Consider the following 27,298-nt stretch of genomic DNA (forward strand, 5'->3'; position numbering starts at 1 on the left):
ATCGAGCAAATGAGACGAGTGATGTGACTGGCAAAAACAAAAAATTTTGTTTCAGTGTGATTGACAATATCATTCTCAAAAATTAGAGGTTAGGACTCATATAGATTCACATTCTCAATGTAAGACAAGTCGAGTAACTCCGTCAGCATGAAAATTGTGTGTTTGAGATTCAATGAATTCGACGAAGGTCGTTTTTGCCCGGTCCTGATAGGCGATGAGAAAGTTATCCAACTGCTTGAAAATATTATTGTCGATTGGCGAGAAATCTGGGGAGTACGGTGGGTGAGGCAGAACTGAAGTTCAATTCATTCAATTTTTGGACGTTGACTTGTGGAGCATGCGGACGAGCGTTGTTGTGGAGCGGAGTCGGACCTTTTCTGTTGATCTTCCACTTCCTGTTGGTCATTTAAAAGAAAATTTAAATATTTGCGTTCATTGATATCCAGAGATTCAAGCGGGTTCAATTATTTTCTTTATATTATTATGATATGTTGTAGTCCGTGTTGAAATCGTTATTTTTCTCTGAAAGGTGGCTAGCATACACATGTTTGTTTGTAGACCCCAAAGTAAGTAGTATTAGTAGTATTTTTTCACTCCCTTTGTTCGTTGCGTTGATTTTTTTATTGAGTATGTACATTGCCACTATCTAATCACACATTTTTCTCAGCTGGATTCCGTCATGATGACTATATCCGCCCCTTTCTCTTCCGCATCAGGTCTATAGCTTCTCTGCCCTTCTCTAAATTGCCCTATAATACGGTAAATTCAGTCATACTACGAGATTGTTGCCCCACCCTTCTCCTTCCTCTTTCGCGCCTCCTGTGGCTTTCTAAATTCTGCTTTGTGTCCATCTACTTCACACTTATATCATCTTTGTAATCCTTGGTAGTTCTTTATGTATCCATCTCGCTACATTTATAGCATCTTGACCTTTCCTCTTCTTCGCTACAGTTTTTTGATATATGTCCTACTTTACGACATTTATAAAATTTCTTCACATCCTCCACTGTTCTGATACGCCACCTGCTCCAAATCCTTCCTATCCTTGTCTTCTTCTCCAGTATTTTAGCCACTGATTGTCACTTAATTTTTGCGATAATTTGATTTGTATATCTTCCTCTGCAGCATTTGTTTCCTTGAACAGCACATGTTCTACCTCTTCCTCCGATACTGTGTCATCTATGTCCAGTATCATATTGGTTTGGGTTCTCTGATTCATATGTAATTACCTTGGCCATACAGCTCAGTTCTTTTGTCATTTCTTCCCGGAAGAGAGCTCTGTTCTTTTCTTCTTTTCCTTTTATTCTAACCTGTACGTTGTCGTTTTATGTTTTATTGATGTTGTCAATAACAATACCTCCTCTATCTACTGTATCCTTCATATTTTTTAATAGTTGGTCGTATGTCATTTGCACTTTTGGCTTCAGGATAGAAACCTCTTCATCCTGCCTTTGTCTACTTTTTTTCCACATCCTGTGTTGTTTTCTCCACTTCATGTTTTCTACCTTCACACATGCTATTTCGCTTGTGCCGTTCCTTCTGGATAGGACCTTCCTCAGATTCATTCTGAGCCTATTTCTGTCAGTTTCTTTCCTCGCCCCTACTGTAGTAACAGTACTAGCAGTAGTAGTAGTAATTGTAGTAGCAGCAATGGTAGTAGTTTATTTTTTTTTCGGAGAGTGGAAAAATCATCGAAAGTAATTCACCTCTCCTCATTTTCCGTCTATACATGTCCTATGTCTATTATCAGTCTTCTTGTACAGTTGGCCTTTTCATCGTCTATCTCCCAAAATTGTTGTCATTTCGCAATGATTTGTGACCTTGATAACCCTCTTGGTACCTTGTTCCGTACCACTGTTTCTCTTCTACCAGCAGATCTATTGAAGGGGTTCTTGCAATCATCAGTAGAGCTTTGGTTGATGCTATTCCATATGCACATGCTACTTTCATGGACACTTAGTAATATATTTCTTTATTTTTTCCCACGGCCCATTTCCAGATCGTTGTGCCATTGAGCACGATCGACTAGGCGACTGAGCAGAGTATTCTCCTGTTACCTTGTCGTTGGGCCGCCAACGTAATGCATCATCTTGCTCATATTGTTGATGGCTTTCCCTACCTTTTCTGCTATTTTTCTAACAAGCGCTTCCATTTTCATAATTCGGTCCATGTGGATACCCAGATATTGAATGGATTCTTGGTTACAGATATTTCCTTCAGTTTCCTTCCTGCTGTCAGCAGTACTACCTCTGACTTCTGAGGGGCAAGCTTGAGTTGCTTCGCTGTCATCTACTCGGCTACACCCTTTACAGTTATATTGGAAGTTCTAACCAGACTCCTCATTTTTTTCTACCATCACTGCGGCTAGGTCATCTGCATAGCCTATCAGTTCAACTTCTCCAGGGACCGTCAGATTACCCCATCATAGTATATGTCCCACAATGTGGAACCAATTACGGAGCCTTGTATAACACCACAGGTGATGCTCATTTCTACTTTGTATCTCCCTATCAGTAGCACCCTCTCTTCTGATGTTAGAAGTAACATTGATTTCGACATGAAAACATGTTTCCCTTATAATGTATCTATAATAATGAAGTAAAATTTTCACTCTGGTTCTTTTCCCCTATTTCCGGAAGTCAGCTTCATTTACATGATGCCAGCAGCAGAAGAGTCAACGATAACAGAAAAACCTATTACACTGAAGCGAATGATGCATGAGACGCGCGAAAAACAGTTTCAGCTGTCGGTGGCATTTCATTAAATGAAATTTAACATCCCTCTTCATGAGGCGGGGAATTTTATGATGCATTCTGTCGCCCAGTTTCAACATAACATGGAAAACATTTCAATCGCACTCGCGGAAAGTAAGGAGTTTTCCAAACTCCCCACTTTGATATTACTGTGGATGAAATGTGGCTTGCGGTCGTGTAAAGTTTCGAATGTTCGAAACTTGTGGTGTTGCTAGGTCAGTTCAATTGACCAGACATATGAAAATCATAGCTTATCTTCCTTACATATGCTATTATTGAGTGGGAGAAGTTTGCAGCTTGGAATCAGTTAGTTTTCAATGAACGTTTATGAATAGATTATTGAGGTAGATCATAAACAGATCTCAGAAACCTGTACTTTTGTATATTTAGCTGTTTCAATTATTTCTGACAATGAATTCGTGCGAAATCTATGTAATCAGAATGTTTATATACGCTGCAGCTTTTACTCATTTCAGTTGTTTCGTTCTTCCTCTCTTCCCAACTTATATTCATATTTATCTGTTTGGAAGATTTGCGTCATAACTTCAGGTTAACATTCCTTTAGGAAGTCAATTATAATGATTGACAATGTTTCATAATGAATTTCACTAGTTCGGACTTCCATTGTCTACTATATAAAATGATTTGAAATCCCTGAAACAACTAAAAAAGAAGAATTGAAAATGAATAGCTGAAAATAACAATTATATTAACCAAAATAAACCTGAAATGAAATAATAGTGAAATAAAATACAAGTGAAAATAGAACATTTGAATAAATGAAAATGAAGAAATGAAAAAAGAAAATAAAAATAAAAAGTGGAGAGATTCCAAGTCACGTTAGTTCACGACGTTTCGATTGTTAGTATCTACAATCGTCTTCGGGTGATGACTGGACTGATTCCTCCGAAAGATGATTATTTATAGGTCGTTCGAGTACTTTCACTTATTCCCACTTTCCATTTTCCGCTTCACTGGTTCCGTGGGAGATGACCGTTGTGGCGGGAGTTGGCCATTTTTCGCTTGATGATAGGTTTCTATATGTTGCGTATTTCTACGCTGGCTTGGCTGAATACGTTGTTGGACAACATGTATGCGGCTTCCTTGAATTTTCTCCTGAACCAATGTTCTGCTATTCCTGATTTGCTGGTTTTCCTTCGCTGTGTGTGTTTCTTGTGCTCGGCAATGCGAACATTCGATGGCCTCTTAGTTTCAACAATATAGGATTTTCCACACTCACATGGTATCCGGTAAATGCAATTCTTGGAATCGCAGCCCGCGTTTGGTGGCCTGGTTTTCGTGAGGCTGCTACGGATAGTGTTAACGGATCTGAAGCAGGTTCTGATGTTGTATTTGGAACCAATTCTTCTTATCCTCTCCGATAATCCTCTGATGTAGGGAAGTGCAAGCACTGGTTGTGACGGCTTCTCTTCCTTGCGAGGCTCCTGCTGTCTTTTAGCCAAAGTCTTTTCTACCATCGCTTTGGAGTAGCCATTCCGTTGAAGATTATTTTTGATGATGTCTAGTTCCTTCGAGACCTTCTTCCGTATTACAGAGCTCAAAAGCACGGTCTTATTTCACTATTATTTCATTTCAGGTTTATTTTGATTAATATAATTGTTATTTTCAGCTATTCATTTCCAATTCTCCTGTTTCAGTTGTTTCAGGGATTTCAAATCATTTTATGGAATGGAAGTCCGAAATAGTGAAATACAATCTTTCTATTTTCCCTTCAGAATTATTGAAAGCAGTAGAGTATACAATGTTTCCTTTGATCTCATTCAGGTTTGTACTTTTCAATAGCATTTTCAGCGTTTCTATCTTCTATAGTATCCTCATACCTCTGTGTATTGATTCCTCTATTTGGCCTCAATGTATTTTTTAGTTTTTCATTCAACTTCCTTTCCAGACTTCATGCGAAAGTCTCTTCAATTTCCTAGCTGAGGTTACTTCTTTATGATTACTATATTGCCCTTGTCTCCCCTTTTCCCCAAATCCGTGTTATAATTCAAATCAGGCAATCTATTGGTGCCTCTTCCTTTTGAACTTTATTGATAATTTTTTCTCTCTTTTGTATAATCGCTTCTGGCGCTTATTGTCTTTGTCAGATGCTTCTTTATTTCATTCAAACTTATTTTCTCTCTTCACTCATCTTCTCAGTACACTTGTATATCGGAACCACCAAAAATACATGGGAACAAGGCTGAAGGGGATTTTAATATGAAGATTTCTAATTTTCCTATTCTGATCTCCAAGAATATTACTCACAAAACAACAATTCACTATAAATTCTGTATAACTGTTATTTAGAGATTCACTTGTTATTTTTTCAATTCTTTTAAATTTTTTTGAGTGAAAAATAATGAATATCAACTATGAAAAGATACACAGTACCTCCATTGAAAGAGTAGAGCTGAACATTATTTGAAAATGTGTACTTTTACTGATCAAATTAAAAGTTTATTTAATGTTTCTATTGAAGTTAACATTTTGCAAAAAGCATACAGGGTGTTCCTTAAACACATGCTAATATTTGAGGAGGTAATTTTTAGACCCATTTTAAGAAAAAAACTTCCTATGGACGTATGTCCTAAACGCCTTAACTTTTGAGATACAGGGTGGCAAAGTTTTCAAAAATAATCAGTTTTTTAATAATAACTGAGATAATTTTGTAGACATCTTTGGCATATTTGGTACATATGTTCCATGCCTCAAGGCGCATTTTCTGATGTACACAAATTTGTATTTTTTCAAACAGTGGCATCTCTACGTGTTTCGCATTGAATATTTTTGGGGAAAAAGTACTACGCCAATGCTTTCTTTTCAAAATAAAATCATTTTTAAAATCCTCATTTATTTTTGAGAAAATTTGATCTCTTGGTATTTCTTTGTCCGATGCATGATTTTCACTCAAAAAAATAAAAATTGACAAAAAGCAAATTAAGAAATTAGATCAATTCTAAAATGAATGAGAATCTGAAAATTGCTTCATAACGCATTACCAATTCCCTAATAATATTTGAAAACATAATCTGCAAAAAAATAAATTTTTCACAAAAACGAGTTTTATTTTATTTTGTGACAGTAAGTCTAAACGAATAGCACAAATTTGTCAATTAGTAATAATACCAAAACTGATTATAAAAATTGTTGGAAGTGGCCACCTGCACTTAGTATGCATGCTTCCGCCCTTCTACGCATGGAATTACGTACCCGTTCAAATATTCCCGGCGTGATTCGTATAGTTTCACACGAGGCAACTATTCGCTCTCTTAAATCTTCTAAAGTATTAACGGGAGTTTTATACACAAGAGTTTTAAGGTGACCCCATAAAAAAAATCTAAACTGTTGAGATCGGGGGATCTTGCTGGCCATTGCTGAGGTCCTCCGCGACCTATCCAACGATTAGGATAAACTGTATTTAAATGGTTTCGGACAATTACACTGAAATGAGCAGGGGCGCCATCGTGCATGTACCATATTCGATTCCTTAACGCAAGTGGCACATCTTCCAATAACCCAGGTAAGTCTTCTTCGAGAAAGTGTGAATAAGAACGACCATCAAGGCGTCCTGGTAGAAAAAATGGGCCTATTAGATGATCACCTATAATTCCTGCCAATACATTAACCGAAAATTGGTGTTGGAAATGGGTTTCGGTTATTGCATGGGGATTTTCTTCAGCTCATACATGATCGTTATGGAAATTTTGAATGGCATTCCGAGAAAAATTTGCTTCGTCTGTGAACAAAATTTGTGTCTCAAACTGCGGATTTAGTGCAATACTTTGTAGATACCACTGTTTTAGCGATCTTCCTCGTACTCGTCTCAGGATGTTCCTCAATTTCTTGCAGCACCGTTTCCTCAATTTCAGGAGTTCTTACTACACGAGGTCTACCTTCCGGAGTCCCTTTCTTGAAACTACCAGTTTCCCCAAGTCGACGATGAATATTTGAAAAGGTTCGGCTATCTGGTAAGGCACGATTAGGATATCTTTCCTGATAAATGCGCCTGGCTTCTGTTGCATTACCATCGGCAAGGCCATATACGTAATGCACTTGCGCCATTTCCGCATTCGGATAATTTACCATATTTACAGATATTCAGAAAAACAGCGGACTACCAAAATAACTTCAATAACACTTCAAAATCAATCAAAACGCGCTGTGACAGTTTTTAACACCAACACCTTACTTTAAACCAACATCAATATTAGCTACTGACGTTTGTACATACAGAGAATTCGTTTTTTATTGCTATGGTGGGTACGCTGTTTTTTCTGCTTTTAATCTTTAAAAGAAATCACATATCGACAAACTCCATATTTCCAAGAGGTGCAGTAAATAAATTCTGCTACACGTCATTTATTCCAGGATAACTAAATTTATGTTTTCAAAAATTATTAAGCGGTGCTGCGTTATGACGTAATTTTAATTGAGAACAGTGCATCTGACAACAAACAAATACCTTTTAGATCCTCAATTATTTTGCAACAAATCTGATCTCTTAGTTTGCTTTCAGTCGATGCACGATACCGCATCAGATTTTTAAGGAATTTATCCTTAAGTAAAGTGATTTTTAATTTTTTGAGCGAAAACCATGCGTCGGACAAAGAAAACTCAGCAAATCAAATGTGCTCAAAAATATATGGAGATTTTAAAAATAATTTTTAATTCAAGATAAAGCAGTGGCGTAGTATTTTTTTCGCCAAAAATATACATTTCAAAACTCGTACGTACGCCACTGGCAGAGAAAATTAAGAAAATTGTACATCAGAAAATGCGCCTTGAGGCATAGAAAATATGTACCAAATATGCCAAAGATGTCTACAAAATTATCTCAGTTATTATTAAAAAACTGATTATTTTTGAAAACTTTGCCACCCTGTATCTCAAAAGTTAAGGCGTTTAGGACATACGTCCATAGGACGTTTTTTCCTTAAAATGGGTCTAAGAATTTCCTCCTTAAATATCAGCATGTGTTTAAGGAACCCCCTGTATATTGATAATGAAAAGTGGCATCAGTTTGAAGCTCAGCAGAAGAAACTAAATGATGTGTTGGATATTGAAACTCACCTGTATAATTTTGAGTATGAGCGTTGTATTTTGGAAGTCGTATTCCAAAGAGAAATGAATCTGTCCAACGTTTTCTGAAGGTTCGGAGTTGTCAATGTACATGTCCACCAGTGATATTGAGCGGTTCTGAAGAAAGGCCATCTGGAACGAAAGAACATTTCAACAGTCCGAAATTAGCAAATTAATTTGAAATTGCGCGAAAAATATGTATCTGTGCAATTTACAAAACCGAAACACGTACATTACTATACATTACTTTCTTCAAATATGTTCAAAAATGAAAAGTTAACTATTAGTAGTAACGAGGTTATTGTAAAGTGATATATAATCCCTTAAAATATGGTTTGACAGTCAAATGAGTAATCTCAAAGTATGAGACTGAAATATAACAAACGAATAGTCAGAATCCCACCGCTCTCTGTTTAACAAACATATCAATTGTTCATTAGATGCAGTGTACAGATGCGGAAAACAAATATCGGAACATACGAATGCCAATGCATTCTGGATAGGATCCGTGGTAGCAGCAACAAATTCATCGAAGCAGAAAGCGAAATTGTCTATCCTGACATTATTATGTCTGGTTCAGAGACATTTATTTTTTTGAAGGAAACCGATGCCTGGATTTTCGTAGCATTGAATCGAACCTGGTTACTTCCACCTCAATTCGAAATTACTTCTTGATCCTCATCCTGCCGCCGATGTCCTGGAGTCCAAATGAAATGACAAGATAATGTACTGTTGTCAGCAAAGCAATATATTGGATTGTTATAAAGGTCAAAATACAACAACTACATCAGGATGGAATTTTGTGAAACTAGCATGAAAAAACTTGTTCATTTTTGTAAAGACTCACAGGCTCTCAATATTTTAACAGGATTATTAAGAGACAATATCATAGGTGTATTTTCCATTGATGGTAACCTGAATGCTGTAAAATATCTACAGGTTTTACAAAATCAAATTATTCCAGCAGCTCTATTTTCTGGTCGATTAATATCTACACGTGGTACCATTGGGTGGTCTTCTAGATCACCAGATTTATCCCTGAATGATTTCTTATTTTGGGGGTGTCTGAGAGAATGTGCTTATCGGTATGAATTTCAGAGAGCTACAAATCTTGAACGATCTGAACAAATGGTTATTTTAGATAATTAAATCTTGGTGAATTAGGAAAAATTCAACTTTTTGCCAGCATTACGCATTACTGAGTGATGTGAGATTATCTCTACAACACAGATTTGGCTATTGTTTGGCACAACAAGGTTTATTCGAACCTTTATTCCATTAGGTTTAACGTTTTTTTCTTGAGTTACATTTCACTTCAGTTTTTAGAACTATATGTTACGTTATTTTGAGTTTTGGAGAACATTTTCAGGTTATTTTTCATTTGAAACGTGATGTATTTTATTTTTGAAGCCGTTATGGCACAAAATCATCTAGTTATCGCAGCAAATGCTTTGCACCACTCTACATCAACGTAGAATAGTTCAACCTAATAGTTGAAATTTATTTCAAAAAAATCTCTAACTTCAAACTGGTCGATTGCTCTCGCAGACTCCCTCCATAATACTTTTATTGCAGAATACACATTGGTATTCGTATGTTCCGATATTTGTTTTCCGCATCTGTACATTTCCGAAGTAAATAGGAGAATTTCCATCCTAGAAGTAAAACTATCACACTGAACTTCCTTTATTAATATTCTTGTGTCAGTGACACTTGACTTTTGACAAACGTAGACTACCCTGTATATTTTCACTTTATGCTAGTCAGAAGAGTGTTTATGATGAAACATCCGCGGGAGAATAAAATTCTAAGGAAAACACATTTTACGAACTTGAAAACATTAATTAATTTCGGTCAATTAATTGCCTACGTTATTTACAAAAACCCTCGCGCAATGAAGAGAAAGAATGTAAGTGGACTTTTTCAACGAAAATTTAATTAAACAGTAATTTGTGAACTGTAAATTAATTGAATTTAGTGAGAATTTCCATTTAAAACTAATTTGCGATTCAATGGACTTCAAAGAGAGTAAATTAAAAGGAAAATAAATGTCCATCAAGGATACTGAATCAATTTGACTCTGCTAGTTGGATAAAATTCACATGAATTATTCATGTATTTGGGAGTCATGAATATGAGGTGGCAATCAAGTCAAGATTGACATTATTAGTCGGTTGATATGACACAAAGGACTGGCTGAAAAATCAAAATTTTTCTTTTGTTTTTCTAATCATATTAGATCAAACTGATCTTTCTCTGATCTTCCCCAACACTAAACACTTATTTAAACACCTCGACACGCGTTTCGATCAACAAGTGATCATCTTCAAGAGAAAGATCAAACTGATCTTCCTCCAAATGTTCTGGAAAACGTTCAAAATTTTGACAATTACAAACAAGTAAAAATGTCCGAAAAAAAGTGTAAATTTTATGAAATAGTGTGAAGTTATATCATCAGGTGTATTTTCACAGGTAGTGTGAAAAGCCCTTGATATTCGATACTTTGATAGCTAGAATTGTCATTAAATGATTTAATGAAAACGTTTTTTTTTCACCACTAGAACTAGGGCGTCTTTTCTCGACGCGCATTTTACTAATCCATTGAGTATTATCAGGAGATTATTGAAACTGAGCAGTACGTCGATTGACGGAATTTACATACAAAGAGTGGCATTATTGAAAAAAAAAATGGATTTCATATTTTGTTTAGTATCAGTTATCCAGATTCTAATTGTCATCAACAAAACAGTGAAGTAGTTATTTCAGAAAGAAAAATAGGTAGGTGTATTGCATAAAACGAGAAATGAATATGACAAAAAACAAGTCCAATAATACTTTTTCAATAATGGAATGACTAGTGTTACCTCAATTGTAAAAAAAGTTCGTGGTGTATGGAAAAAAAGTCATGAATAATGAATTCAACTTTCATTCAACCTTCATTTCGTTTGGGATGACAGAATCATTATCAGTAAAAGTGAGTTTGTATTGAACTATTGGAACTTTTATGAGAAATAGAATCCAAGTTTGTATTTTTGAGGTTGAAAAGCGTCAATCCTAATGCAAAATAGAAAATATGCCTGTTAACTATTTTCAAAGAATTTTATTGAATTGAGTCCTTTGGTAGAAATATATCTAATGTACCTTCAAAGGAATACCAGAACTTCAGTGTCAATCTAAGTTCTTCCCTGAATGACATAATCAAATGAGATCAGAAACTTTTGTGATTCAAGTCGACATTTTGGTGCAATGAACACCAAAACTTCTAGTCAAAAATGAATCTGATACAATATTGTCTCCAAGTTGTTATACATTGCTGTGAAAATACGCAGAAATAGTTTGAAATTAGTTCCTATACATCTTTTTCTATATTATCTATCTACAATAACATCTGCCTTTTACAGTAGCAATACAAGTACAACATTAAACATTTCAACATCAAAGCATTCAACATTAATTGCAACATCAATAAGACACATAGATATATGTATGCTCAAATTCAATAGAGTACAGAATGATTATATAGAGGATGTCTTAGAACTAACGCAAAATTTGATTGGAAAAGAAACACAGTTTTTAGTATCTTCATCGTTATTTTTCCACTGTTTTGTTGTTTACATGACCATTTTGCATGATGCAGAGTTCAATTTTTCCCTTTCAATGCATACGTGAGTGTGGGCTTGTTTTCCTTTATTTTCAAATAACCCTATGAAAAAAATCTAAAGGTGTTAAATCACACGATCTAGGGAGCCAATTCTGATCACCAAAACGGGGGAGTACACGACCTGGATCTGTCTCATGGATTATTCGAATTGGTTCATGATCTGAATGACATGTAGCCACATCTTGTTGAAATCAAATATTTGCCACACCAATATCATCCAATTTTGGCACAAAGAACTGTGTAATCACGAGGCGATATCGTTCATCAGTTATAGTGACTGCCATTGTCTAAAAAGTATGTTCAAATGATGCCCCAATCCAGTACCAGCCCAAAATCCACATCAAACAGTGGAGATGCATTTGTTTTTCGATTAACAAATCCATCAGGATGAGAACCGTGAGATAACTGTGTTAGGAATCACACGTTGAAAGGTAAGACCTCGTTAGTCCTTAGCTCGCACAAGTTTCGACTTCTGAGGGTTGTCGTTCGCAGGGGTGCGACAGCTGGTTAACGGAAAGACAGATTTTAAACAGTTTTTTTTCAACAGATCAAGATGAGAATGTGTTTTCAACGAAATCTCTTTGCTGTGTATGGCCAACAGGTTTCAGCTGCTGTGTTAAATTAAATGCATTTGGTAGGCATGAAGTCCCATATCTTGAGCGAGTATACGATGTAGAGATCTTCCCACAACTCGCAATTCTTGTCCACAATGCCGAAATGATGTATATGGATTTGCAACAACAGTCTCCCTGAATTTCTCAGTTAATCTCTTCAAAGTTCATGGAGTCAAAACACTATTTCAACTATATTTTGTATAAAATTTTACATCTGCGGCCCCCAAACTTTCTTTATCTTTCCGATAATATTCAACAATGAAGACACGTTGTTCTACCGTTGAACGTTTCATTTTTACTAACCCTAAACTGTCAGCTGACGAATTGGCCTTTTATTGTTGTCAGCACGTTACCGCAGAAATGGCGGCAAATTTAAATTTTGGGCTAGCTCTGGATTACTCTTTATTTCAAAACATTTAATCTAAACAATGATTATTTCAATGAACGTCCATGGAAATATTTTCTTGAATTCACTTATTATTCGAACTGAATTTGAGGTTATGAGAAACCTGATGGATATTTCATCCCAGAAATTGGATGATTTTTATGACAGAAACTTAATCTCGGTTACGGACATTTTATTCCACTTGGGAATCAAGCACCATTACTACAGAAGTCATTGGGCTTTATTTTGTAAACGCAGGGGACTTGAATCCTAGGTGGAAGAGGAAACATTTTGATCGTCCACTTGTTGAGTTGAAATGAGACAATACGGATGAAATAATGAATAACTGTGTTTCTCTGGGGAAACGGGAAAAAACGCATTGGAACAACTTGGCTATAAAGAACCTCACTGAGTGTTATTCTCATCTTGGTTGCAATCAACAGTATCATTGATGACTGTGCTGCCCCTCTGAAAGCTAGACTTTTTGCAGATGATCTATTTGTCTTTGGCAAGGGCAAAAATTTCAAAACTATTTATGGATATTTACAAAATTTCATTTATAAACTACAAGAATGGTTAGAATTATCAGGCCTAAGAATATCTGAGAGCAAGACAAACTGTATCCATTTCACGAAAAGATCCAAAGAAAATTTGCCTAAATTACAACTCAACAATAAAGATATTGAGTATGTCAAACATACAAAATTTCCGGGTACGATATTCGATCGAAAACTAAACTGGAATGAGCACATTAGATACCTGAAAATGACTTGTCAGAGCAGTCTAAACATAATGAAAACTATTGCATCTAGATCATGGGGTGCAGATACAAATATATTGATGTTGATCTATAGATCTTTAATTAAATCAAAACTGGATCATGGTTCTATAGTCTACAACTCCGCAAACGGGACTTTGAAAAAACTGGACACCATCCAAAACTATGCTCTCAGAATTGCTCTTGGAGCATTCCACACAAGTCCGGTTTAAAGTTTATACTGTGAGTCAGGAGAACCTCCATTGAGTATCCGAAGAAAAGGTTCAGAAATACATTTGTAAAAAGGAAGAGAGTGACAATTCCATTCTACGAGAGACTCAATCGATTCCTTTCCAACTTACTACTCAATCGACCTGAAATTTTCAACACCTCAAACATTCCTAATCCTCCTAAAATAACACCAACCATAGTTTAATTCACGCAACTTTTCAACAACTATTGCAACAATTCGAAGACTGTATCCAAATATACACCGACGCATCCAAATCAGAAGAAGGAGGGGGGGCAGCGTTCACCAATCACTCCTTCAAACTACTAGCAGTAAGCACTGTATTCTCAGGAGAACTTTATGCCATATGGAAAGCACTTGAATATGCAGAGAAAAGCGATCACTCAAAATTATTGGTAATTACCGACTCACTGAGTACACTGGAAGCTAAACCCAGAGCACCCCATCATACTTCACATCAAACATAAGCTCCACTCAATCATTGAGAAGCGTAAACATATCAACTTTATGTGGGTTCCATCACATGTTGGTATAGCAAGCAACGAAAGGGCCGACCAGTTGGCAAAGGATGCTACTACTAACCCACTCTGACCTGAAACCGTTTTACAAACAAATCCTTACTGACGTATGGCAACAGCAATGGAATGGCTCCAACTCTAAGTAATCAGCAATCAAATCATTGGTCTTTCCCTCACTCATGAATACATCCTCAACGGTAATAACTCTCCTACATGTGAAGTTTGTGACTGTGCCATAAGTGCCATGAGGGCACCTCTTGCGGAGGGCGCCAAGAGCTCCGCCTTGGAAAAAGGCAAGGAACCGGCTGCCACCGCAGGAAATCGCCCTCACGCGAGTACCTCCACGGAGGGAACCCCAAGATTTTTGAAGAAGCTGCGCAGCGACAGAAATGTCGCTGCACCTTCCAAAACCTTCGTGGAGGCCGCCTTGAGACACCGCCTTGAGACACCTCAAGGTAGCCATCATAGATGAGACTAACCCGTACGGTAAGGTTACCGCAGAACGAGAGAGTCTCATCAAAAAACAACTGTTGGAGTAGCTGGACAAGATCATCTTCTCCGCCTCCAGCAACAACAGCAAACCGCCCACGTTCAAGTCGTGGACGTCCACAAGACGACATCCGGTGAAAAGAAGAGGGTGCTGGGTCGACTAAAGGCGCAGAATCCTGACCTGAAGGTAGCAAGATGGTGCACCTTCCATCATGAGGTTAAGATGAACCCACAAGGACACCTCTTTCGTCTTCGGGATCGGAGACGATGATATGGCTGTCCTGAAGAAGAAGTCGATGAGGTTAAGCTACGTGTTTACCTCACTGACTATTAGGGCAACAATAAAAGAAACAGAGGGTACCTCTGAAGACCCTAGGTCCTTGGAAGTTGAACCACCTAAAGTGGATATTGACCCCAAGGCCACCATGGGTCCCGAAAAGGAAGTCGAAGCATCTGAACAGATGACATTCGATGACCTGACGGAGGAGGCACCCAAAAACAGCGAGGCCACCTCCCCCTCAGTAGGGTGCAGATGGACCTCTAGAGGTAACTTTGTATCCAACAAATGTCTCTTGGGTAAGGACGTTGGAAAAAAAGTAAAAATAATAAAATGCAACCTCCAACACAAAAAGGCGGCAACGGCAACACTATGTCGCCACCTTGATGTATTGGAGGAGGCAATAGCCTTGATCCAGGAGCCCTGGATAATAAAGACCAAAATTACTGGTTTCAGTAGTTTAACTGGTCAAATTTTCAGCTTACCAAGCAACTAGCAACCTAAGACGGCTATCTACGTTCCTAGGAAATACAGAGCGTTTCCGATGGCACAATTCAGCACCTCAGATCTCACTATCTCACTCCAGTTGGGAAAGTCCAGTTGGGAAAGGTAAATATATGGCGTTGATAATCGCATCGGCGTACCTCCCTTCAGATGCAGCCACCCTACCACCGACCAGAGAAATGGAGGTACTAGTGGACCACTGCCTCAACCAGAGAGTGGAGCTCATATTGGGTTGCGACTCAAACTCTCACCACGTGAGCTGGGGCAGCAAGGATATCAACGCCCGAGGTAAGTCACTATATGAATATATAATACAGAAAGATCTAACAATCTTGAACAGAGGCACGGAGCCAACATTTATTAATGCTCGTAGCCAAACATTAATAGATGTCACGCTCACGACAGCCGAAATATCAAACAAAATCCAAGACTGGCAAGTCTCGGACCATATCTCTATGTCAGACCACCGCTGGCTGACCTATACGGTAAGCCAGGATCTCAGGACTACTGTAAAATCCCGTTACCCGTCAAGTTCTTGCTATCTTGAAACTGGTTTTCCTAAGAATAAAAGGTGTTTCAAATTCGTTGCTCACCAGGAGTATACTAGAATACACCTTGTGTATCAGCAACAAAATAGTTGAAACCGATCGGCCGATTTTATTTATTTTTATCCTCGTTCTTGCTATCTTGAAACTGGTTAAACCGGATAGTGAAACTGGTGAAACTGGTAAGAACGAGGGTAATTAAAAAAAAATAATAAAAATCGGCCGACCGGTTTCAACTATTTTGATGCTGATACTCAAGGTGTATTTAAGATTACTCTTGGTGAGCAACAAATTTAGAACATCTTCAATTCAGGAAAAACCAGTTTCAAGATAGCAAGAACGAGTAAAATGAAAAAAAGAATTAAAAATTGGCCGATCGGTTTCACCTATTTTGTTATTGATACTCAAGGTGTATTTGAAGAGCAATTCAGGAAACTGAAAAAAAAAAACATTTGAAATCGACCGGTCGGTTTCAAATATTTGTTGCTGATAGTCAAAGTGTATTTGAGTATACTCCTGGTGAGCAACAAATTTGAAACACTTTTCATTCTGAGTAAAACCAGTTTCAAGAGAGCAGGAACGTGAAAATACAAAAAAAATTGAAAATCGGCCGATCGGTTTCAACTATTTTGTTGCCGTTACTCAAGGTGTATTCAAGTTTACTGTTGATGAGCAACAAATTTAGAACATCTTTGATTCCAGGAAAAAACAGTTTCAAGATAGCAAGATCATAAAACATAAAAAAAAATTATTTAAAAATGTTTCGTTATATCCAAGGTTTAGCGACTAAATAGCAACTAAATATTCTGTAAAGATCAAAGGGAAAGAATACAGGCTGATTCACGGTGGATGGCACATTAGACGTTTCTGGTGAACCAGACAACGGATCACTTTGAAAATTTAATGGAGGGCATATTCGGACATTCTCTAGCCAACTAAAATATTTTCGACAATGCGGTGTTGCCGCTTCTATTAGAAAGCAGTAGCAACTTTGATTTTTCAAATGGAACACTCTGTATATAATATTATTTTTGGAATCTCCAACAATTGCCCGACAACTTTTCTCGATATTTCCCTATACCTATCTGTTACCGTTTTCGAAATAAAAATTAATTTCAATTTTTTTCTTCGAAAATCATGACTTCTAAAAATGCCGATATTTTTTAGTTAAGAAGTACTATGATATCGAAATTTGGTTTGGAGTTAGGTGATACTTGGACACTTCCAACACGTCAGCCTAATCTCCGTTACTTCAATACAGGGTGGTAAAAAAATACAGTTTTTTCGTTTGCTTGAAAAAGTTGCTGAAATTTGATTATTTTAAATGGAACACCCTATATATTATTAAAAATTCGGAAAGCTGCTGAAATTTGCTTTCTTTCTATGCATATCATACCTATACCTAACTAGTCAAGTTTCGGACTTATGAACATTTATTTGTGAAAATGTCCCTTCAGAATGGTATTTCCATTCGGTATTTGGTAAGCAGGCCATGATTACTATTTGACAGTAGCGTTGTGACATTCTCCTAATAATATCGACATTTTCGTCACTTCAGAAGTTGCAAATACCTTCAAAACGATGGAACAAAACTATTCAAACCAAGTTTTTATGAATTTGTTCATTATTTTTGGAGAGTGTGACAAAATTATCAGCAGAACATGTAGAAAGTTCAATGAAATGTATCCGAATCTACCGCCAATGAACCTCAAGAAATTTATACGAATTCAGAACAATTTCAATGCATTTGGATCAACTTTAAAAGAACCAAGAAACTTGCCTCGACCCGTAACTTTCGAAGACAACCAGATTAATGTCTTAGCATATTTTCACGCATTTCCCGAGTCATCGATAAGAAGTGCTGAAAAAGATTTGGGTATAAAATATTCATCGGTTCAAAGAATCTTGCGAAGACATAAAATGCATGATTATAAATTCACCAAAATTCAAGCAATGAAGCCTCAAGATCCTCAACAGAGAGTAGAATTTTGTGAAATGTTGTTGACACGCATTCAAGAAGATCCACTTTTTTTAAATAAAATTATTTGGACTGATGAATCGAAATTTTGGAGAGAAGGGATTTTCAATAGAAAAAATCGTCATTATTGGTCCAGTGAAAATCCTCACGTCACAAAAGAAGCCGGATTTCAAGAAAAATTTAGTTTTAATGTCTTCTGCATGTTGATGGACAACAAATTGAGGTACGTGATATACGAGGAGTCATTAACATCCAGAAGCTACCTGAATATTTTGGAGAATACTGTAGACAGTTTCGTGGATAATCTGCCACTCGAAGATTATTCATCGAAACTGTTGGTACCAACTAGACGGAGCTCCTGCACATTGCACAAGAGAAGTGAGCGCAGAACTGGATAGACTATTTGACGATCGGTGGATGAGGCGCTTGGGATCATGGAATTGGCCAGCGAGATCACCCGACCTTAATCCATCAGATTTTTATTTGTGGGGAATGTTTAAAGAAAAAGTTTACAAAATACCCGTGCGTTCGAGAGATGAATTGTTAAAAAGGATTGCCCAAACATTTGAAGATTTGGATCCCAATGAAATCAGATCTGCCACCACGAAAGCAGTCAACACCCGCATTTTAAAGTGCTTGGAAGTGAACGGCCAGCGATTCGAACATATTTTGAAATATTCCACATGATTGTTTTACTTTTTTATAATTATTAATATCAATATTTTCAATTTCAAGTTTCTTGGTGCTTTTTTAAAGTTTATCCAAACATATTGAAATTGTTCTGAATTCGTATAAATTTCTTGAGGTTCATTGGCGGTAGATTCGGATACATTTCATTGAACTTTCTACATGTTCTGCTGATAATTTTGACACACTGTCCAAAAATAATAAAAAAATTCATAAGAACTTCGTTTGAATAGTTTTGTTCCATCGTTTTGAAGGTATTTGCAACTTCTGAAGTGACGAAAATGTCGATATTATTAGGAGAATGTCACAACGCTACTGTCAAATAGTAATCATGGCCTGCTTACCAAATACAGAATGGAAATACCATTCTGAAGGGACATTTTCACAAATAAATGTTCATAAGTCCGAAACTTGACTAGTTAGGTATAGGTAAGATATACATAGAAAGAAAGCAAATTTCTGCAGCTTTCCGAATTTTCAATAATATACAAGGTGTTCCATTTAAAATAATTAAATTTCAGCAACTTTTTCAAGCAAACGAAAAAACTGTATTTTTTTACCACCCTGTATTGAAGTAACGGAGATTAGGCTGACGTGTGGGAAGTGTCCAAGTATCACCTAACTCCAAACCAAATTTCGATATCATAGTACTTCTTAACTGAAAGATATCGGCATTTTTGGAAGTCATGATTTTCGAAGAAAAAAATTGAAATTAATTTTTATTTCGAAAACGGTAACAGATAGGTATAGGGAAATATCAAGAAAAGTTGTCGGGCAATTGTTGGAGATTCCAAAACTAATATTATATACAGAGTGTTCCATTTGAAAAATCAAAGTTGCTACTGCTTTCTAATAGAAGCGGCATCACCGCATTGTCGAAAATATTTTAGTTGGCTAGAGAATGTCCGAATATGCCCTCCATTAAATTTTCAAAGTGATCCGTTGTCTGGTTCACCAGAAACGTCTAATGTACCATCCACCGTGAATCAGCCTGTATAATTTATTCAATTACCGATAGCATTATTTGCAATTTCTAGGGATCGGCACGAGCAACAAAATCGTGGTTTTAGCAACTAATTAGCTACAACTTGATATATTTTTTTGCAATTTTGCTGGATTCGCCTTGCTAGCCTTACAGGGCTCAAAATTGTAACTATGAAAAACTAATTGCCTTTCTAAGAAGTATAAAGCTGCTGAAAATTTATTGTAAGAAATCAATATTTCTATGAAATTTGAATTGTCGCTAATAATCCTCGAGATTGATGCGACATTAAATAAATGTAATTAAAAAAAAACTTAGCTATAATAGTCTCCTGAATTAAAAAAAATGATTTCACTTGCCTCGAAGTGAAGGTGTAATGACAAAAATATGAATGATGAATGGTGAATATAATTGAATGTTTGGAATGCCAAGCTCGATTTCGAAGATTGAGACTAATATCATAACTGATAGTTGTTTTGGAAATATGAATTAAGATTACCTGAGAAGATTTCTCTTGGAATCGTTATCATTTTGGTCGTCATAACAGAAAGCACGAAATTGGACCAGTCAAAAAAACTTCCTTGTACAAAAATTACTTGACTTATTGAATGGTTTCCATATGAAATCTTATCTGAGACTTCTTGAAAAAAGATATCAATTCTAACAGCCTTGGAACTTCCATCGTACCATATCTCGTCGCTGGTCTTTTCAGAAAGAATATACCGATGAACTGTTACAAACATTCCACTAGATTTTTTTTCAAAATTACAGTATTTCATTATTGATTCATTCAATAAGTTTGCACAAATTCCACAAGAGTTTTTATAACTTGGAAAAAGACTGGAATTATTAGTAAAGGGTTTCTTAAACTCATTTCAGTATTGAACTAGATTAATCTCAAACCCTTTTACCAAAACTCTCAGTTCTTCATCGCCGTTATGACAATCCGACACAACAGGCAGTAACATTCGATAAACTGAATTATTATAATTCTTTGAAACACAACAAACATTCTTACAAGCTAATAGTAGAGATAGAAAAACAGATCATGCTTACATCCTGGCTTACCGATGGATGATCCCCCTTGACATTGTGAAGGGCCTTGTTCGCGGGTGCTGTGGGTGTGCGAGCTTCTGGTGGAAGAGCTCCTTGGCTGCTGCCAGCAGGTGATTTTGCCTGGGGGCTCCCAGTCGTCCTGAAAAAATATTTGTTGAAATCACTGAACGGCGGAACATTTCCATCCAATCATCTTGTCAATGTAACCACCGTGCTAGGAATCGCACGTTGAACAGTAAGACCTAGTTAATCCTTGCTCGCACAGGTTTCAAGTTCCAATGGTTTGCGTTGGTAGGGGTGAAAATTTGATTAACGGAAAAACAGGTTTCAAAACAAACAGATTTTCAAAACTGAGAAAGCATTTGACTTCAAAATACTTGTGTAAACATTGATGAGTGGAAAAAAAGAGGAAATGAGGGGTTGCAGACCATATTTCTTTTTATTTAAGGATGAAACACAAGCAGGAAAATCCTTAAGCCGCTCTCAGGGGGGCCTGTGCGGAAGTAGCGATTCACATTGGATTTGAATCGCTGGAGATTGAATTCATTTGGGAAAACGTTCTTAGGAAGTTTATTCCACATTAACGCAGTTCTTCAGATGAGAGAGTTTTCAAACAGTGGAGTTCGAGATGTACTGAGTTGAACCTCAAAACGATGAACAGCTACAGTCTGTCGCGTATTTCTGATATGTTGGCGTCTTCAATCAGGCGGAATCCAGCAACTTCAGAGTATTGTTACGTAATATTTATTTTTCTTTCATATTCCATCATTAGTTCATAAGTGAAGTATTTTAGATATGAACGGACTATGCTCACAGCTAGCTTTTAGACAGCGAAAGGGGGTGAGTTATAACAAATGATTTATGTTCCAAAGGCGCCAACAGATTAACTATTAACCCTATATAACGTAATACCAAGCAGATCCAAATCTATAAATTATCCATGATACAATAATGCCCCAATAAAACTCAAAATTTGGCAAATGGATATATTGACATATTTCTACACAGGGCTTGACAAGGTGCAAGGAAAACCATAACTGATAAATGATAGCCAACCACGGAGGGGGGTCGTGCACGACAGAGAAAACTGGACAGGGTGTTTGGGAAAAAAAACTTCCCTTCCAATTTCCTGCACAACGAGGGGGAAAACTTATTCTCTAGTTAGAAATTTCTGAAGAGAAATTTGACCGGAAGACATGATATTGGTAATGTGAAATGTGAAGGTATTGAAAAAATATATATATTCAATTTCCACTCAAAAGGAAAGTCCTCAATGCCGCTATGCGGTACTTAGCCTCGATTCCAAAGGAAGAGGATAAGAACCCATGTGACATTTCCTCATTTCCTTGTCCACAAATGACTGTTCATATAATAATATCAGTTTTTTTTTCTGGTTGGTACACCAATTTATTAAAAATAACGCCTGAAATTAAATTATTGTTGGATTCCTCGTATTATGGGATATTTTGTAGTCCTGTGATGATACAAGGAAGAATACTTGAAAACTCATCTCCGATTATCGAACCCTAATAACTCGAAGACGTTTTCATATACACGAAAAGAAAAATGAAAATGTCTATGTTTTTTACCAAACTAATACAATAAACTAACAATGATTTCTTACATTCGCCAATATATGCCATTCAGGTATTTGAAAAAATATAGGGTGTTCCATAAGAAAAAATATTACTTTGGATTGTAACTTTTTTGGGAGTTAGCCTGTATATTTCAAAATAATTTCGGAATATGCTCCTCATGGACCTAACTATACACGTGCTGGTGGGCCACCCTGTATAACTAACTCAACACAATCCTTATCAAGGACTCAGAACATCGTGGACATGAATTCAACCAGTCACGGGATTTCTCGTTCCACGAATAATACGTAGAATATTCATCAATTGTTCAGTCGAACTTTATTGGAAAATTAGTTACTGAAACTGCCTACTGCAAGCTTCCAGATCGTCGACAGTTGTTGGAGTGGCAAATGAACTCTCTCAAATTATCGCCAAAGTTATTACAGCAACTCAAATATTCATTTTCAGCACTTCCTTGAGATATACCTCAGAGCTTGTTCAATTCTCTCAAGGATTGTTTGTAATCAACGACCCTTTCTGAAATGAGTGTTTCAGCATTCAATGAATCTGATGAAAGTCAAGTGCTTTGTAATCTGAGAGAGAACCTGCCTAAGGACCTGTGCGACTGTATTTCAAACGGAAATCTATGCTATTGAATTGTGTGCGGAGAGATTGGTAGAATCTAACCTCACACACAAGTTATTAAAAATACTCTCGGACAGTCCAGCGGCGTTGAAAGCTCTTTGCTCCTACCGAGCTACGTCTACATTGGTAGCAAATTTCCAAAAACGACTCTCCTCAAGAGGAAGATTCAACAAATTTTCTCTTGTCTGAATTCCTGGTCTGGAAGGCAATGAGGCAATGAGGTTTTGGTCCGGTGAAGTAGCTTCACCGGACCACGGGCGCAGGCAAAGTTGGAAAAAGATCCACATTTTTATCGAAAAATTGTGTTCAGCGACGAGGCTTATTTCTGGTTGAATGTATACGTTAACAAGCAAAATTGCCGCATCTGCAGTGAAAACTAGCCACAAGCATTGCAGGAGCTACCGATGCATCCCGAAAAAGTCAGTGTTTGGTGTGGATTATTGGTCGGGCCGTACTTCTTCAAAGACAACAATGGCCGGAACGTTACTGTGAATGGCGAGCGCTACCGTGTTTTTGTTGCCCAAAATGGAAGAATTGGACATGACTGACATGTGGTTTCAACAAGATGGTGCCACATGCCACACAGAACGCGAAACAATGGCCCAATTAAGAGTCGCCTTCGGTGAACAGTTTATCTCACGTTTGGGGCCCGTCAATTGGCCGCCTAAATCGTGTGATTTAACGTCTTTGGATTATTTCTTTTGGGGCATGTTAAGGTTTATGTCTACAGGGATAAACCAGCAACGAATGACGCTATGGAAGCCAATACTGAAGCATTTATACGTGAAATACCGGTCGATATGTTAGAGAGAGTGTGCCAAAATTGGACCTTGCGCATGGGACATCTAAAGCGGAGCCGCGGACCACATCAATTTTTTCAATTTTTCGTGTTGTTTTGAAAATCAAATCCTATACATCTTAAAAAATCACCCGTTAATAACGTTTGTACTTGCATGATTTGTTGAGTCATAATAGAAACAAAGTCAGCAATATCTTTCTTAAGGAAAAAATTGCAATATATTACACTGTCATTTCCAATGATGTGAGCGAGAAGATCAAATCTTTGGAATATTTCGAATCAATATTCACTGCAGATGAAGAAAAAATCACACGAGAGAAGCGCTGATTTCAGTGTTGCCAGTATTTGAATAGATCCGCAGTTCAGACTGCCGCACTACTATCCTTCTATAGGAATGTAGGCTTCCACGGCTGACATCAATGTTTTTGGTCTTTGGTAGATATGTTCTCTCTTCCTTTCTGTTGAAGTTATCTTGGTGTTTATGTAGTTCTTTGGCTTCTGAATACATTCTTGTTGAAAAATGATGCGACGTTGCTAGTCTGCCGGAAACGACAGATCACGTGATTGATAGATGTATGCTTGGGAATAGGATTGGATGGCGAGAGTGGAAGGAAAGGGTGGAGAGAGTGGATGGCGAAATGAAGTTTAGGAATGCAAACGGATAAAAGAACGAATGGATACGATTCGCGAATGAATGAGCAGATAGCGTGGTGACATACGAAAGGGGAGAATATAGGTAAGTTACCAGCACATAAAGAAAAATGGGAGAAAGGTCGTTTCTGGTGGGTACGTGGTTGTCCTCCCGGTCGTGGCGGGATATGAGTTTGCATAAATGTTCAAAGCTCCGATGATATTCGTTAGTTTTGTGATGTAACTAATGGGGATTATGAGCTGGATTATTAAATGTAGGGAAAGATTTTAATATTCTAATTTATTTTAGTTTTCTAGTCATGCTTGTTTTTTTTCTGTTTGCAACTGAGGTTAAAAATATTAAAATTGATGTTGCAATTTATTACTGTTATTAGGAAATTATGTTATAGAATATTTTAGATGCACATATCTAAAATATATGGGAAATTTATAGGAAATAAAGAAAATGGGTCTTTTACCCCGCTAATTTGTAGAAGGAGTAGGGGTTTCCTTGACAGTGGTGGCGCTAGACAGAGGGCCAGTTGAAAGGCCTTCGGGCCAGATCAGCATAGGCAATGGCATTATTCATGTCCCAATCGGCATCTCCGCTTGTGCTCGACTAGGCGGATACCAATGCTTCTTTTCTTCTGACCGATAAAAACTCCACCACTGTTACATGAAATTCTGTAAACTCCAAATGATTTGAATGGATTTCTGCTGCCATTTTCTGATTTCAGATACTTCGATATTTTTTTTGTTGGTTCGAAGACGGTGTTAATATTCTCCTCCCTTAGAATTTTCACGACTCGGTTGGTGCCGTTGGTGCTCGGTTTTCTGCCGTAGCCGTTCGCTTGTAACACAGTTGTTAGGTGTTTTATTCCATCGTCAACGTACCTTTCTTCACATATTCTCAAAGCTCTGTTCACTAGGGTGTTGACGACGGTTCATTTCTGTTTTGAATGATGGTTGGATCCATTATGTAGTTATCGATCTGTGTGTATTTTTTCCTGTATACCTTATGGCCTAGTTGATTACCTTACTTGATAACTAAAATATCAAGTAATGGGATTTGGAGGTGTTTTTATAATTCCATGGGGAACTGGATTTTTGGATGAAAGCTATTCATATGATTCAGGAAGTTCTGAAGTTCTTCTTTTCAAAAGCTCCAAACAACGAACGTGTCATCTACATACCTCAACCAGGCAAAAATGCGAGCTTCAGTTTCAGTTGAAGAACAGTATTTCAGCCACGGCAAAACCCGGAAACCGATCAAAATATGATATTCTTCTGTTGAAGAGTAAACAATCTATCGATGATTCAATTTACTTTCATTTATAATCATCAAATGACTGTGAATAGTGAAAATTGACATGTGTGGAGTAAGGAAAAGAGGAATGCTGAAAAGGTTTCCCAATAAATTCATTTGGATGATGACTTTCAGTCCATTGGGATGTGTATAATCATCAAAAATGTGTTTATTCTGTGGTTTATATACACCTGTGTATTATATTTATGAACTTGACGAATTCAAAGTGTTCTACTTCTCTTTCAACAATGAAACGCCTCTAGATGGAGAATAGCCGGGATTTGAAAAGAAAAATGCCAACAATTGTATGGAATAATTTATTTCGATGAACTGTGGCTATGAATTTGTTCTGTAGTGAGTTCATTTGGAAATTGAAATGAGGAAGCACAACATCCATTCATTATGCCATGTCTGCACACGAATAAGCATTCTCATTTGAATTTAAGCTACTCGTTTCCAACTTTATGCTAATAACCAATTCAACTCTCAAAACTTGGTGGAGAACATGCTTGATAGATGAACTGTTATTCCACTTGAAGTATAATAATTTCGTTTGGCTTGTCTTTGCTGGGGGTCGAACAAAGTGGATTTTTTCGTTTGAAGTTCGAATTTGTGTTACTTCATGTTGGAAAGTACCTGCAAAACCTGAATCATCCAGATATTCAGATTCGCTGAATTTTGGGGGTATCGAGTTCCAGTGATTCATGTAGATACAAAACAACAAGCTGGGCCCCCTTGGAACGGCCTCTCTAAAAGTCTACACTTGTCAGCTGAGAATTATTGAGGTCTTACTTCTCCATTGAGTTCCATCAAACATATTGCTGTCAACAACGGTTATAAGGCGAAACTCATCTTTTCCATTCTTTCCAAGAAAATTCGAATACAAAAGTCATCAACTAGGTCTATCACACTTCAAGAAACCATAGTGAGCGTTGAAGGACATTCACATACTTTGGTGATTGGTGAACTCGCCAATGATATAATAATAATGATAATAGTAGAATTCACAGCTACAGATAATAATAGTAATACATCGTATTTCATATGGACGATCTCAAACTGTATTTCTCTGGAGAGAAGGATCTCCATCAGTTCTTGAGAGTGGTGGAAGAGAACACGCATGCTATCGGTATGAAATTCGGGATAGACAAATGTGCTATAGTCCATCTAAAAAGAGGACTCCGGGGACTACGGAGAGGATGTGCAGCTCGAAGATGGGAGCATCTACACCATTTGAATGCCGGAGAAACGCATACTTACCTCGGGGTGGTATAACGCTACTTACAAGAGGTAACAGCAGTGAAGAACTCTCTCCGCGGCATGCATCAGCACAAACTCCGACAGATCTGGTCATCAGAACTGTTGGGGAAAAACAAAGTTGCTACAACAAATATGCTTGCCGTTCCAATCTTGCTCTACTCGTTCTACTCGTTTAGATTAGTAAAGTGGACTTGGGAGAAGCTGTATCAATTCGACGTAAAGATCCGAAAAATGATGCATCTCTATAGGAGTTTGCATCCCAAATCGTACGTTCCGTGGTTGTAATTCCCCCCGATAACAGGGAGGCCGTGGACTTTTGAGTTTGGAGAGTCTACATGACAGAAAGGTACTGGATGTAGCGTGAGAAGTCGTCAGGAGTTTGGATTCCCTTCTTGGCATAGTCCGCGACCATGAGATATCAGTATTTGGGGCATGTTTCTTCAGGGCTGATGATCTCGGTTCAGTTTTCGACACTGAGGAGATCAGAACTCTGTCACTGAGTTGAAACTTGTTTAGCAAAAACCACATAGATCACCTCACTTC

General features: G+C 37.2%; 1 protein-coding gene across 8 annotated transcripts in view; it reads right to left on the bottom strand.

Moving 5' to 3' along the window:
• The window catches only part of Syt7 (Synaptotagmin 7), a 703,683-nt gene that overhangs the window by 31,276 nt on the left and 645,109 nt on the right, over positions 1-27,298 (bottom strand). For 6 of the 8 annotated variants that reach the window (XM_074179490.1, XM_074179533.1, XM_074179410.1 and 3 more), the window contains 2 exons: positions 20,539-20,677; positions 7,827-7,967 (listed from right to left, as the gene is read on the bottom strand). In XM_074179490.1, the coding sequence (XP_074035591.1) occupies positions 7,827-7,967; positions 20,539-20,677 (280 nt within the window). The remainder of the gene's footprint in view (positions 1-7,826; positions 7,968-20,538; positions 20,678-27,298) is intronic. The other 2 variants (XM_074179453.1, XM_074179628.1) reach the window with 1 other exon arrangement.

Source organism: Leptinotarsa decemlineata, unplaced genomic scaffold (genome assembly GCF_025532065.1).
Source record: "Leptinotarsa decemlineata unplaced genomic scaffold, Ldec_3_MD MMD2_P_RNA_scaffold_1, whole genome shotgun sequence".
Taxonomy (NCBI): Eukaryota; Metazoa; Arthropoda; class Insecta; order Coleoptera; family Chrysomelidae; genus Leptinotarsa; species Leptinotarsa decemlineata.